The 15,018-nt window shown below is 37.9% G+C and overlaps 1 protein-coding gene across 3 annotated transcripts in view; it reads left to right on the top strand.

Moving 5' to 3' along the window:
* The window catches only part of LOC134538306 (zinc finger FYVE domain-containing protein 26), a 138,562-nt gene that overhangs the window by 103,573 nt on the left and 19,971 nt on the right, over positions 1-15,018 (top strand). For all 3 annotated transcript variants that reach the window (XM_063379502.1, XM_063379503.1, XM_063379501.1), the window contains 5 exons: positions 405-521; positions 1,489-2,052; positions 3,178-3,288; positions 5,396-5,667; positions 14,223-14,342. In XM_063379502.1, the coding sequence (XP_063235572.1) occupies positions 405-521; positions 1,489-2,052; positions 3,178-3,288; positions 5,396-5,667; positions 14,223-14,342 (1,184 nt within the window). The remainder of the gene's footprint in view (positions 1-404; positions 522-1,488; positions 2,053-3,177; positions 3,289-5,395; positions 5,668-14,222; positions 14,343-15,018) is intronic.

The following is a 15,018-nucleotide window of genomic DNA, read 5'->3' as shown; positions in this document are numbered from 1 at the left end:
ATTACTGGGATATAATAATTGATACTGTAGTGATTATCAGTTAGTATGTGAGCACAATTTTTTATATAGTTAAAAAGACAAAGACTTCAAAAATTAGTGTTTCATCTTAAAAAATTGTTAAATTATTATTTTAGTGCTTACAATTTTGCAATGATTTTCTTTGGAGGAAAGTATTTAAAATTTTGTTCCCATCGTATGGAAAAATATTAATTTTATTTTACATGATTGTGAGATTGTTCATGGCACATATTATTCTCCGATTAAGATCATTAACTGATTCAAGTAAGTTCATTTTCAGATTGGCACATCCGTAGTAGGTGTGTGTGTTGTGTCTAGCATTCTCTGTGTTATATTGTATGTTATTTTATGTACTCTTGTTGGCACTACGTGTATTTTTTTGTCAGTCTGAGCTGTGTTTGGAGTGGGCGGAACTGCACGACATTCCCAGCAGAATGCCACAGCTCATTGACTACAGGTACATAGCACTGCTGTTGAAACGGAATGCGGCTGAAGCTGTCAAGGTAATTACAGTGAAATAATGATTTTTAATTAATTTTTTTTCATCTTAGGAGGAGTGTTATTTTTCTTCAAATTGCCAGAAACTAAACAAACATTAACAGTGAAGGCAATGATACGTTGCGGTACACAAGAGTGTGAGTACCGTTTACAAAATGGTAAATGCCAACATGTGTTAAAAGTTTGTATTTTCCTGGTTCACTTTTTTTTTTACATTTGACCAATTTGTTGTCTTTGATTCCCATTAAGTATGAAAGTTAGTATTTATTGTGAAAATGATATTTTTATCTAGGCTGCAAGTTATTTTATGGTTACAAATAATTTTTTTTACCCACATAAAAAAAGAATATTATTTTTAAATACCCTGAACATTTGAAAATAGTTATACTCCAGCAGATTTGGTGGTTTGAAACTAAACGTAAAGTACCTATTCAATAGAGGTTCGCAATTATAACAAACGTGGCGATGGAAAACCCGCAAAGAGTCTTACAGTTGTCTGACTACCTACTTTAGCACATTATCCCCCCTACCTCTCTCAATGATAGAGCATACCACACTATTGATCATTGCTTTTTTCCGTTACGCTCCGATAAGTCATCGCTCCGACTTACCGTACTGGCTGAAGAGAATTTACTTTTTCAGACATATTCATTGTAAATTATGTATTTTTTTCAGTGGCGTAGCCAGGATTTGTGTATGGAGGGGTGATAAGAAGAAGCATGACTCCCCCCTCCCCCCCCCCCCCGTATTAAAGCGGGGGGGTCCGGGGGAGTCTTCCCCCGGAGAAAATTCGGATTTTAAGGTGTAAAATAGTGCTATTTTAGCAGTTTTCGGTACTTAAATTTTTATTAATTTTAACATGAGATTTGTTTGAGTGATGAATAAGAAATTAATTAAAGATTTGGTGCTAAGGGGGGTGGTTTGAACCCCTAAACCCCCCCTTCCCTGGCTATGCCCCTGTATTTGTTACAGCTGCTTGAATCGCTGCCGGAAGAAAGGGCCGTAGCGATATGCAACAAGCTCGTGGAAGAACTGAAGGACCTGCCCGGCCTGAAGACGGTCGCGGACGTGCTGCTGGGGAGACGCGGAGACCTGCTCCCGGCGGAGGCTGCAGTGAAGCTCCGGGAACTGCTGGTCGGGGTCCGGATGCTGTCGGCCCTGCCCGCGGAGGAGCGGGAGCGGCACGCCGACCTCGCCGGGTGGCCGCACCTCGTGCTGGAGGAGCTGCTCATGAACACCCGGCTGGAGGCGCTGGGGGCGGCGCTCTCGGCCTCGGCCGGCCCCCGGGCCGAGCTGCCCCCCGGGTCCCCCGTCTCCCCGGCCTCCGTCGACGACCTGCTGCGGCGGTACGCGGCCAGGGCCCTGGAGACGGGCGGCGGGGGGGCGGCGGCGCGCGCCCGGGCGACAAGCGGGGCCGACTCCCGGGAGGACCGCCTGCTCGCGTCGCTGGCGGGGGACGACTCGGGTGGTTTCGGCGACGCCTTCGTCATGCCCGACAGGGTCCCGGCCAAGAGAGAGTGGATGCGAGATGACGAGGTTCGCGCAGATTTCCTTATCAAACCTGACTACTACACTTACATTATTGATTTTTTATTTACTTACTCTAATTTATTTAACTGCAACAAGGAACCAACCCATGTTAACTGACAGCAGAGAGAAAGGTGTCGTTTGAAATATCCTTATAATAGTATATATTCTATGATGGCTGTACAGCAACTTACCAAAGATGTATGATGTAAAAGTGGAAGTTTGGATAGTTGATATATGAACTAGTCTTGGTAAAAAAATAACAAAAAAATCTGTTAAACTGACAACAGTGAAGGTTTGATTCCTTATTGCATAACACTGTTTAATTGACTGATGTAGCTTTATTACCTCAAATATAAGAATCATTGATATTAAGGCTTTGATTTCAGTCCTTGGTGTCTTTAAAAAAAATTCTCAAGAGTTTAAGGAACTCTTCCCTGAAAGCACTTTTTTTTTTTTTAGTACGAAGCAGCATTTTAAATCTCTCTTATAGTTCATTAAAAACCCCAAATCAATGCCTGAAAGATTTTGGGGAATTTTTTTATTGGTCGAAATTTGTTTACCCAGTGTCTACCTATTTGGCAGCTTAAACCAAAAGTTTGGTTAGTTTGAATTTGACATGTTAATTGAACATTTATTTAACACCATGGCACACTAAGACTTGTGATTTATCTTGATATTTATTTTGAGTGGTCACTGCTGTTTTTATTTGCTACATTCTAACTAAATGAACTGCTTCATTTCTATTTTTCTCGGTGATGTTGATGATCTTGAAAATATAGGATGTCATCAATTGCATTCTGCACCCCATTTTCAGAGTTAAAAGGTCACAACGAAAGTATGTCTTAAAATCAAGTAAATTTGTTGTTTAGATGTGGCCGTGTCAAAATGTTGGTGAATTGCTCAAAATGGAAATAAAGAAAAAAAAAAAAATTCATTAACTCAATACCTTGGTTTTTGAATGTGATTAACTATTGTACTAATTTTTTTTATTATATTATAAAATTTTGGTCAGAAATTTAGACCTGTTATAATTATAACTAGGAGCCCGATTACACTTGGGTTAGTTAACACAATGTGAAAGTGGGACACACACCACAAATAAAAAAAATATTGTTATTTGAACTGCTACAGGTGATGCAGTGCAAGTGCTGTGATGCGGTGTTCACGATGTTCAACCGTCGCCACCATTGCCGTCGATGCGGCCGCGTCGTGTGTGCGGCCTGCTCCACTCGCAAGATGCAGGTGGGCGGAGTGACATACATCCTGATTGTCTCGTTCACCGTCCTTACGTCTTTAGCCAGGAGCTCATGCAGAATTTCATTTCATGGGCGTGAGCAGGGAGGTGGGCGGGTTAGAAGTGTCCGGATCCTCCTTGCTTGCTGTTCGCTTTCAAATTCATTCCTTTTGTTGGTGGGGATGGATTTTTTTTTTTTTAAATTTTTGGAAAAAAGGGGGGGGGGGTTGATATAAACCCTCCCTCATGCACATTTGTCTCTGTTCTTCTCAACCTTAATATGCATTGTAAAGTATTTATTTTTTGAATTGGAGTTATAACGTGCATATCAACAGCCCGGAAGCAAAAATGGTATGTAGTTAAAATACGAAAAAAAAAAAATTATATTTTAATATAAACATACAGATATAAAAAAGGACAATTACAAAAACCAGTACATGCCTCCTAGACAATAATACTGCCCTGATAAGTCAAAAGGCCCTAACTCCAACTTATCTTGAAATGATGTTTTTTATTTTTTAGTGTTTCCAAATCGTTCTGAAAAAGTACACTGTTTTATGACATTATAAAACACTTCCAATACAGTGATGAGATATGTATATAAATTTATATTGGCCCTAACTCCATTTTGAGGTCGTTTTTGATAAAAGAATGCCCTCTATGTATAATAAAAATACATACTAAAAACACCCTAAATCTACAAAGAGTTGTATTTAGGGCCTTCACTCTTCAGTTAATCATGCTATCAAGGAATTAGGGCCTTCCATTGTGAGACACCGCAGCACTGAAGCAAACCTAAATAGCATAAATTTAATTCTCTGGCTTTAGCTTAAAAAATTTATGTACCTACTAGTAGTTGTAGCTGTTCTGTTTAAAAAAAAAATAATTTGAACATATCTTTTTCAGCTTGTTTGTTACACAAACATTTTTAATTCATATGAAAATAAACTATGTGCTAAGTTGTACATCAACTGTTAGAAAACAACTGGATGAAACACGCATGCACATTCATTCTATTAAGGCCCCCACCCACCTGAGCACACATACTGTGTGCGGAGCTTCAGAAGAAACCATGCAATTTCAAAACTGCTCAAGATATCTTGAGTTTATGAACAAAATTTTAGAATGTGCTCAGGGTGGATGAGTAGTTCTGTTTGTGTATTTCTTTTTTTTTGAACTGCATTTTTAGGAGAGTGTAAAAACTAAAAAGGCATTTTCTCAGAATAATTTAAGAGACTTGAAACTCCCGGTACAGCTTCTTGAAAGCACTCGAGTGCCTTTTGTATTACACCTTTTATTTTCATTTCTCCGCCATACGATGTTATGGTTACCGCTCAAATTCCATACTTTTTCCTTTGCACGATGGGAAGACTGCTCGCCAGTTCAGAGCCTTGCGCTGAGAGGGGACACTGCGCTAGAAGCACCAGCGAGCGTCCCACTTATCATACCGCCTCATTAACACAGATACACCTCTGTCTTTGGCATAGTTTGGAGTGTTTGTAACTGCTTGGTGTAGATTTGCAGGTTGGTGTTCGAGCGGAATTTCAAAAAATCCTACCCATCAGGTGTACCTATTAGAGGTTATGCATATCACATGGTGTTTGAAATTCCCATCTGCTGTTGGTTTCACAGCAAAATAAAAAAACCTCAATTTTTTCCATTTTTTCGTGAAATATTTGCAGAAAACGTCGTTTTACACGTAGTAATTTTTCGCTCTCGGTCAATTGGTAAAATGAAACAAATGTTTCTCTATTTCACGAAAGAAACATTTGAAGCCCTTATTATTTAAGGTTTCGATTTTCTTCGTATTTTTTTTACAAATATAGATATAAACCAAATATAAAATTCTCTTGTCACAGTGTTAGTTATCATACTCCTCCGAAACGACTTGACCGATTTTTATCAAATTTTGTATGCATATTCAGTAGGTCTGAGAATTGGCTACTATCTATTTTTCATACCCCTAAGTGATAAGGGTTGTCCACTCCAAACATTTTTTATTTAATTTTTGGACAAAATTTTTTATTTTACTTTTCAATTTAATTTCATCTCATTGCGAACTAAAATTTAAAATTTCACCCTGGAAGCGCCAGGAGCAAGTGTTGACTCCCGCAGGTGGTCGGGTACGGGAGCGTGGCGGTGCGGGCCTGTGACAAGTGCTACGAGCGGACGCAGCTCTCGGACCAACTGCCCGTCAGCAGCCTGCCGGAGAGCGTGCTTCAGCTCGAGCTGCAGGCCGCCCGGAGCCCCGAGCAGCTGTGGAGGCTCTCCGCCGACGAGGCCCACAACTGGGTGGTGCGGGACGAGTTCTGCTTCGAGCACGCCCCCAGCGTGTCTCTGTGCCTGGCCATCCTCCGGCTGCACTCGGACGACCTCGCGTACGCCAGGTGAGCCGCGGAGCCGCCGTCTTCGAATATATATACACACCGTACAGAAGTCGCCAGCCCAGGTTAAAATTTCTAATACGGTTTTGAGGTAGTTGGTTAATTCGCCGCCGCAATCGCCACCATCTCTAGGGCATCGACTTGTGGTGGTCCCTAGCGGACAAGTGTCGAACTCTTCAAACACCCCTTCCCCCTCCCGCTGAACGACCTCGAGCTGCAGTGAATGAAGGGTGGGGGTGCGGGGAATGATGTCATGCCGTCGTCCTGTTCGCCGCACCGGCCCACACACACACACAGGTATTGTAGGGAAAGTTTCGCGAACTGAAAGAAAACGTAATCAAACTATTCAGACACAGATTTATTATTTTAACCAAAAAATTAATGTTCACAAATAAATAAACAAATAAACAAACATTAACGTGATGTCGGCCGTCACACAAGTTTTAAGTATTTATTTTTTCGTCACATAAATGTTATGGTTACCGCTCAAATTTTATAGTTGCTCTATGGACGATGAGAACACTGGGCACACACACACACGGTGTCCGGAACTTAAGAAGAAGCCACGCCTAAAAATAAATACTAGTGGTGCACCGATATGACTTTACCGATTACCGATTCGATTACCGATTATGAGAGCAATAATCGGCAGATACCGATTCAGTTACCGATTATAATGAAGAAATTTTTTTTAAAGTTTAATAATGCACACAAAATTTTTTATTCCCATGTGAATTTAATAACAAGATTAGGTAAAATTGAGAATACAGTTACAATAACAGTATAAAAATATATATAATACACTATTAAGTCATTGCAAAGTTTAAATTAAATTAACTTCTATTAAAATATTTGTTATTGTAAACAACTTGAACTACAGTCTAATAATTGTAATTTACAATGGGTAAGTTTTAGGGATGTGCGAAAGTGACTTTATCCACATGAAATGAAAGTGAAAGAAAATTTATCAAGTTTCGCGAAAGTGAAACGAAAATGAATTTTTCTATGAGATAAATATATTCTTAACGAAAGTTAAGCGAAATTTTTTAATTAACAAAGAAAAAAAGTGCCCCAAAATTTGCTCTTCAGTAATAAATTCTATTACATAAATCATTTTGGTACCTTTTGATGTATATATAAATATTACTATTTAATAAAATCAACATCCGCCCCTAGACCACACAACACAGCCCCATGTCACTCGTAAATTTCAAGAATCAATCCAGATCTTTCAGCGCACAGACTATTTCCTTTACAGTCGTAATGTCGCAGTCTATGATAATATATTTATCACGTGCATGGTACTGATGAAAAAATACGTGAATACTGCGGAACGGCCGCCATCTTGCACCACTGTCACACATGGCTAGCTCAGGAAGCTGTAAACTAGGCAATGGACATGGTCAAAACAAAACATAACAAATGGTTGCTGCCAAGTGGTCATTACATGCAGTGACTTGTTGACCTTTTTGTCTAATTGGCTGTATATTATGAGGATTTTATATGTCAGTCAGAGTATTTAAAATTTAAATAAAGCAGACCGTATTTTCATTAACGTAAGTTTTTTTCATCACCACGTAAATTAATCTTAATGGAAATCTTTTTTCTAATTAATGTCTTTATATGATTTGCATATGTTATTACATTATTAGAAATAACAAGCAAATCATATAAAGACATTACAATAGAATCTCAGTGCTAAGTACTTACAGGTACCTCAAGTTTTTGTACTTAGCACTGAAACATGCATACATATCTTAACAAAGAGAAAAAAATATATAAAAAAATAGCTACAGGAGAGCCGCAATGCCATATGTATTCGCAACTGCGACTTGCTTTTTTCCCCTTGTCTAGTTCTCTGAGTATATCCACTTTTTCCTTAAGCGTGAATTGCTTTCGTTTCTTTTTATCTCCAGGATCATTCATATTGTAGCACAAATACAATGCGGTGTTTAAATAACGTAACCTGAAAATAAACTTAACAATAACAATAAACAATCCCGGCACAGACATCAAACAGTATTTTTAGCGTAGCGTAACACTTTTGTCTAAATAATTAATACTTCTCTCAAACCTCCGTCTTTCGATGTATCGAATGGTGTTGTGTTGCTCACGTCGCATACTACGTACGGTATAATCTATGGTTGTGCGCGCAACTGTTTGTTAACTTTGTTTTGAGAATTTAGAGGTTAGAAAATACGTTGCGTTGGTATTTGTGTATCTTTGTTCTACTACATTAATCATTTAGCTGGAAATTTATTTACCAGTTTAAGTAAATTTTGGTGTAGTAATGCCACGCTACTAGTAGAATTTATACGTTATAGTGAAAATGATAATTTAAACTGAAACCGTTTTGCATGGCTAAGATACGATTTTTGGCGGGGACTTAAAAAAAATTCGTTAAGTGAAATATACTTTATAATAAGGAACGTTATTGTACAGGTATTATACTGTACATTTTTATTAAATTACGATTTCTTTTTCAACTAGAACAAACGAACTTCGGTAAGCTATTGAACTTTCGTTTGGCTCGAAATATTTCGCTAAAAACGAACTTCGACAGATGAAATTCTTACCGAAATCGAAAATGAAAGTAGCAAAATTTCGATTTCGGTATCGGTATACCGAACATTCGCACAACCCTAGTAAGTTTTTGTTGCGGAAAACTAGCATTATTATCGACTATCAAATAAGGTTGCATCAAGAAATTACCGTTTAACAATGTAAACATGCTGCTTTATTTTGTTCACTTGAGTTTATAGAAAAATGTTTCCACACTTCATTTTTTTTCTCCCTACTAGCCAACTCACTATAATTATATAAAAATGACTAAAACCCAATTCTAGCACATGTTATTTTATTTATGTTGACTGAATATATAAAATTATAAATACTTTTTCACTTTTCACGTCACATACAAATTGCACAACAACGGATAATGTTACCAAAGATGCCCATGATGAGTTGGTAAAATGCAGTGATAAACTCTAGAAGGTATCGGGACCACGATTTTGAACCGCTACTACGACTCGAAAAGATCGATTGTCATAGAATCCACTGCAACTGTTTGTGGTATTTTGATTGCGTGACATCTATTTTACGTCTCTGGCTATAGGTAATGAACAAGGCCACTAAACAAACAAAAGACGAAACGTAAATAAACGTGTAGGAAAAATGTATTTTTTATTGTTCGAGGCAATGAGATTTATTAAACTTAACGAAATATCTGTAATTATGATATGACGGAGTTAGATGAATTTTGTAATATATACAAATATTACGGTATTTCGTCCTAAAATCTGTAACAAAATATTACACGGTAAAAACCTACTTAATTACGCCGGGACGTAAATAATCACTGAGCTGAACTTAGCTCTATCCTGCGGCTCTATCCGGCCGCCCGGGACTGAAAGCTTGGAACAACAACAGCCTAAGTCATTCCACGGAAATACGGCAATTACCATCCAAGTTTTAATTGTTTTCCAAGAGAATGAGCAGTTATAACGTTGAAGCAGTTACAAGATAACATAAATACATCTGTTTACTATTAATAAAAATTAAATTTACTGTGTAAAACAACGTACAGGTTATCCAAAAGACTCTAAGCGCAACCAAAATGTTGTTTTATGTTGCGTATTTCAAAAATTACTATGACCCAAAATCCTCCAAGAGATATACAGACCAAAATAATATATAGGGGTGTTCCTACAGGTGTCCTTAATAAATAAAAAATAACATTGGAAGGATTTACAACGTATCCGTTGCACAAGACCCTCTTAGGGTGTCCAAAGTGTTGTTTTTAAGGTGTTTAACAGAAAACTTTATTTTTTTTAGAAACTTTGGCCTACACGTAACGCCACGGCAGGTACATAGGACCTTTCCTTAATGATCCTTCTAACAAAAAAATATTAATTTCTAGAGGTAACCCCCGTACAAGATTCTCCAGGGCCTCCTAGGGCCTCCAAAGTGTGGTTTTTTACGAACTTATCACAAACATTATTTTTTTACATCAACTTTTGCGGCTGGAAGTGATACAAATGGTATATAGGGGTTGTCCTACAGGTGTCCTTAATAAATAATAAATAAATTTGGAAGGATTTACAACGTATCCGTTGCACAAGACCCTCTTAGGGTGTCCAAAGTGTTGTTTTTAAGGTGTTTAACAGAAAACTTTATTTTTTTTAGAAACTTTGGCCTACACGTAACGCCACGGCAGGTACATAGGACCTTTCCTTAATGATCCTTCTAACAAAAAAATATTAATTTCTAGAGGTAACCCCCGTACGGGATTCTCCAGGGCCTCCTAGGGCCTCCAAAGTGTGGTTTTTTACGAACTTATCACAAACATTATTTTTTTACATCAACTTTTGCGGCTGGAAGTGATACAAATGGTATATAGGGGTGTTCCTACAGGTCTCCTTAATAAATAAAAAATAAATTTGGAAGGATTTACAACGTATCCGTTGCAAAGATCCTTTTAGGGTGTCCAAAGTGTTGTTTTTAAGGTGTTTAACAGAAATCTTTATTTTTTTTAGAAACTTTGGCCTACACGTAACGCCACGGCAGGTACATAGGACCTTTCCTTAATGATCCTTCTAACAAAAAAATATTAATTTCCAGAGGAAAGGTCCTATGTACCTGCCGTGGCGTTACGTGTAGGCCAAAGTTTCTAAAAAAAATAAAGTTTTTTGTTAAACACCTTAAAAACAACACTTTGGACACCCTAAGAGGGTCTTGTGCAACGGATACGTTGTAAATCCTTTCAAATTTATTTTTTATTTATTAAGGACACCTGTAGGAACACCCCTATATACCATTTGTATCACTTCCAGCCGCAAAAGTTGATGTAAAAAAATAATGTTTGTGATAAGTTCGTAAAAAACCACACTTTGGAGGCCCTAGGAGGCCCTGGAGAATCTCGTACAGGGGTTACCTCTAGAAATTAATATTTTTTTGTTAGAAGGATCATTAAGGAAAGGTCCTATGTACCTGCCGTGGCGTTACGTGTAGGCCAAAGTTTCTAAAAAAAATAAAGTTTTCTGTTAAACACCTTAAAAACAACACTTTGGACACCCTAAGAGGATCTTGTGCAACGGATACGTAGTAAATCCTTCCAAATTTATTTTTTATTTATTAAGGACACCTGTAGGAACACCCCTATATACCATTTGTATCACTTCCAGCCGCAAAAGTTGATGTAAAAAAATAATGTTTGTGATAAGTTCGTAAAAAACCACACTTTGGAGGCCCTGGAGAATCTCGTACGGGGCTTACCTCTGGAAATTAATATTTTTTTGTTAGAAGGATCATTAAGGAAAGGTTCTATGTACCTGCCGTGGCGTTACGTGTAGGCCAAAGTTTCTAAAAAAAAATAAAGTTTTCTGTTAAACACCTTAAAAACAACACTTTGGACACCCTAAGAGGGTCTTGTGCAACGGATACATAGTAAATCCTTCCAAATTTATTTTTTATTTATTAAGGACACCTGTAGGAACACCCCTATATACCATTTGTATCACTTCCAGCCGCAAAAGTTGATGTAAAAAAATAATGTTTGTGATAAGTTCGTAAAAAACCACACTTTGGAGGCCCTAGGAGGACCTGGAGAATCTCGTACGGGGCTTACCTCTGGAAATTAATATTTTTTTGTTAGAAGGATCATTAAGGAAAGGTCCTATGTACCTGCCGTGGCGTTACGTGTAGGCCAAAGTTTCTAAAAAAAATAAAGTTTTCTGTTAAACACCTTAAAAACAACACTTTGGACACCCTAAGAGGGTCTTGTGCAACGGATACGTTGTAAATCCTTCCAAATTTATTTTTTATTTATTAAGGACACCTGTAGGAACACCCCTATATACCATTTGTATCACTTCCAGCCGCAAAAGTTGATGTAAAAAAATGTTTGTGATAAGTTCGTAAAAAACCACACTTTGGAGGCCCTAGGAGGCCCTGGAGAATCTCGTACAGGGGTTACCTCTAGAAATTAATATTTTTTTTGTTAGAAGGATCATTAAGGAAAGGTCCTATGTACCTGCCGTGGCGTTACGTGTAGGCCAAAGTTTCTAAAAAAAATAAAGTTTTCTGTTAAACACCTTAAAAACAACACTTTGGACACCCTAAGAGGGTCTTGTGCAACGGATACGTTGTAAATCCTTCCAATGTTATTTTTTATTTATTAAGGACACCTGTAGGAACACCCCTATATATTATTTTGGTCTGTATATCTCTTGGAGGATTTTGGGTCATCTTAATTTTTGAAATACGCAACATAAAACAACATTTTGGTTGCGCTTAGAGTCTTTTGGATAACCTGTACGTTGTTTTACACAGTAAATTTAATTTTTATTAATAGTAAACAGATGTATTTATGTTATCTTGTAACTGCTTCAACGTTATGACTGCTCATTCTCTCGGAAAACAATTAAAACTTGGATGGTAATTGCCGTATTTCCGTGGAATGACTTAGGCTGTTGTTGTTCCAAGCTGTCAGTCCCGAGCGGCCGGATAGAGCCGCAGGATAGAGCTAAGTTCAGCTCAGTAAATAATCGGCAAAGTAATCGTTAAGATAATCGCCGATTACGATTAATCGGTAAGTACCCATAATCGCCGATTACGATTCATCGGTATCCGCATCGGTGCACCACTAATAAATACTTATAACTTGTATGACGGCCGACATCACGTTAATGTTTGTTTATTTGTTTTTTTATTTGTGAACATTAATTTTTGGTCAAATAATAAATCTGTGTCTGAATTGTTTGATTATGTTTTCTTTCAGTTCGCGAAACTTTCCCTACACTACCTGTACAGGTGGGAGACTAGGTCTCGGGGTACCTCATGCTAGTGCTCTACCACCATTTCTTGTTTTTCTAACCCCCTCAGTCATAATCTTGTTTTGGGCGGTAATTTGTCGGAGGCCCGGCTGAACTGCGCAATTTGAAAATTACCAACTTAAGAAGAAGCCACGCAATTCGAAAACAGCTCGAGATGACACTTGTGGCGTCCGCTTACAAAAAAGCATTTAAGAATACGCTGGGGGCTGATGAGTAATTCTGTTTCTGTAGTTTGTTTTCCAACTCTATTTTTAGGAGAGTGAACATGGCTAAAACAAATATTTTTCAGAGTTATCTTTAGACATGAAACATCCGGTACAGATTCTTGAAAGCACTCCAGGGACTTGCATTACACCTTGTATCTTCATTTTTTCGTCATATAAATGTTATGGTTACCACTCAAATTTTATAGTTGATCTATGGACGATGAGAAGACTGCACTCCAATCGACATCTGGTGTCACACTGGTCATCCCACCTCTCCTAATGCGAATACACCTCTGACTAGGCAGGCTCTTTCATAAGCTGAGATTGCAACTAAGTTAACTCACTACTACGTTCAGCACAAGTATTAAGGTGGATTCGCATCGCACTGAGAACTTTTAAACTAGGCACTGGCGCACATCACAACAGGCGACTGCACCATCTTGTTGTGACTTAATGATCAAACTGTTGTTTTTTAAAATAATTACATTTCAGAACTTTGAAAAGTGTTTATTTTTCTTGTTTGGAATTATTTCAGTCGTGACACGTTTACAAACATCACGTTATTTATTTTACTATCTGACAAATAGTAGGCACTGCCGTGTTTATTTCCGAATCGCTAGGACAGTTTTCTTGTAACTTTTGTTTCTGTCAGTTGTTGGGGTATCTGTCCGGGAAGGGGGTGGTGATGGTTTGAGTTTAATCCCAAATTTATATTCAAAAAAAGTTAACAGGTTTCTTTAAATGAAAAAAGTATAGTTTTCCAACGACTATTTCGTTTGAGGCGTACGTGCGTTGCCGCACTCCTGCTTTTATGTAAGGAATTAAATCGTCGCGCTACACTAGCGCCGCCTGTTAGCTTCATCCCGAACCAACATGGCCGCCAGCAGACAGCCCGCGTCGACAATAGATAGCAGGACAATGCTGCGTCGGCCGCGGGCTGAGATGCTATACTTATGTGGCGTGGTAGGGTATTCTGGTTATTTTGACGCAATCGGTGATCGCATCCGTACTTGTGGGGTATCGTTTTAAAGAGAATTCACAATCTGCTCACAGAAATTAAGATTTCAGTACTAATGTAATTACCGGTTTACAGTACAAAAATGTTATGCAACACTTCATTTTACCTCAAACCTTATATTTAATACTACAGTAAAACCCCAGTAAGAAAAACCCACTCTGGTATTCAAGTTTTTCTTAGATTTAGAAAAATTTAGTCGGTAGCTTGGAATAAGATTTGATTTAGTATACATAATGCTTTTTTTTTTTGTTAAAATTTTTAATTTATTTATTGGAACTGTATGTATGTATTTATGTAAGGTTTTAAATGAATGCCATGGGTTTACCCAGAATGACAATTTTTTTTTACTAATCAAATAAATTATCTAATGTAGTAAGTTTGGTTTCATGAAAAAGATTCTATTTGTCATGCAATTTCCTTCAGTATAAGATTGATTCTTTTAATGTAAGTTCCTAAGTTGGTATTAGACATTGATGAACAAAATGTGGTTGTGTATCCCAGGTTCTTGCTGAACGCCTGCAGATCCTTGATGCAGCAACTGTGGACAGACGTGGCCAAGCGTGCTTCCATGAAGATGTGTAGCAGCGATCTGGACTTCAGCCTCATCATTAAAATGGTCAGGTATGTTCACGTGATGACCATCCATGCATCACCCAGTTATAAAAAAAAATTCAATGAATTCTGGTATGTACACTATCAGGTTTAGCAACGTCCCTGGTAGCTGTGATATTTGAGGTTTTATGTTCATCTGGTAAGATGTCCACATTCATGAAAGTCAGGGAAGTAGGAATTGGTTAGGAAAAGTCAGGAATTCACTTGAAAGCTGTGAAAATTCCCTATTATAGAAATTTTATGCGATATTTTACTGTATTTACCAGAGTATAGTCGCACATTTTTAGCAGATTTTCAGGTAAAAAAAAAAAAATGCAGTGCGATCTTTATGCTTTTTTTTTAACTTTGGGGTTAAAAAATAAAATTTTATAATTGTAGTGTGTTGTTGAGTATGTGAGTGAATAACTCTACTGTGTTGGTTTTTAATACATAAAACATAATGAGTAATTAAAAAGAGTATACAGTTGTTAAAATATCTCAGCAGTGAGTGAAAAGCACTATGAATGGCGCCGTGCTACTTCTGCCCGGCCGCTGGTCGCCCAGCCGGCGCCGGCAAGTGACGTGACTTGCTGGGCTAGCATTTGGCTGGAAGAGGGGAAAAAATCTAAAAATAAACCAGCCAGGAGTTTGTGTGTATGTACATGCATTTTGTGAGTGCACGTGGCCATGTAGCTGTGTTTTAATT

The sequence above is a fragment of the Bacillus rossius genome, chromosome 13, assembly GCF_032445375.1.
Source record: "Bacillus rossius redtenbacheri isolate Brsri chromosome 13, Brsri_v3, whole genome shotgun sequence".
Taxonomy (NCBI): domain Eukaryota; kingdom Metazoa; phylum Arthropoda; class Insecta; order Phasmatodea; family Bacillidae; genus Bacillus; species Bacillus rossius.
This window is presented reverse-complemented; position numbering and strand designations above follow the sequence as displayed.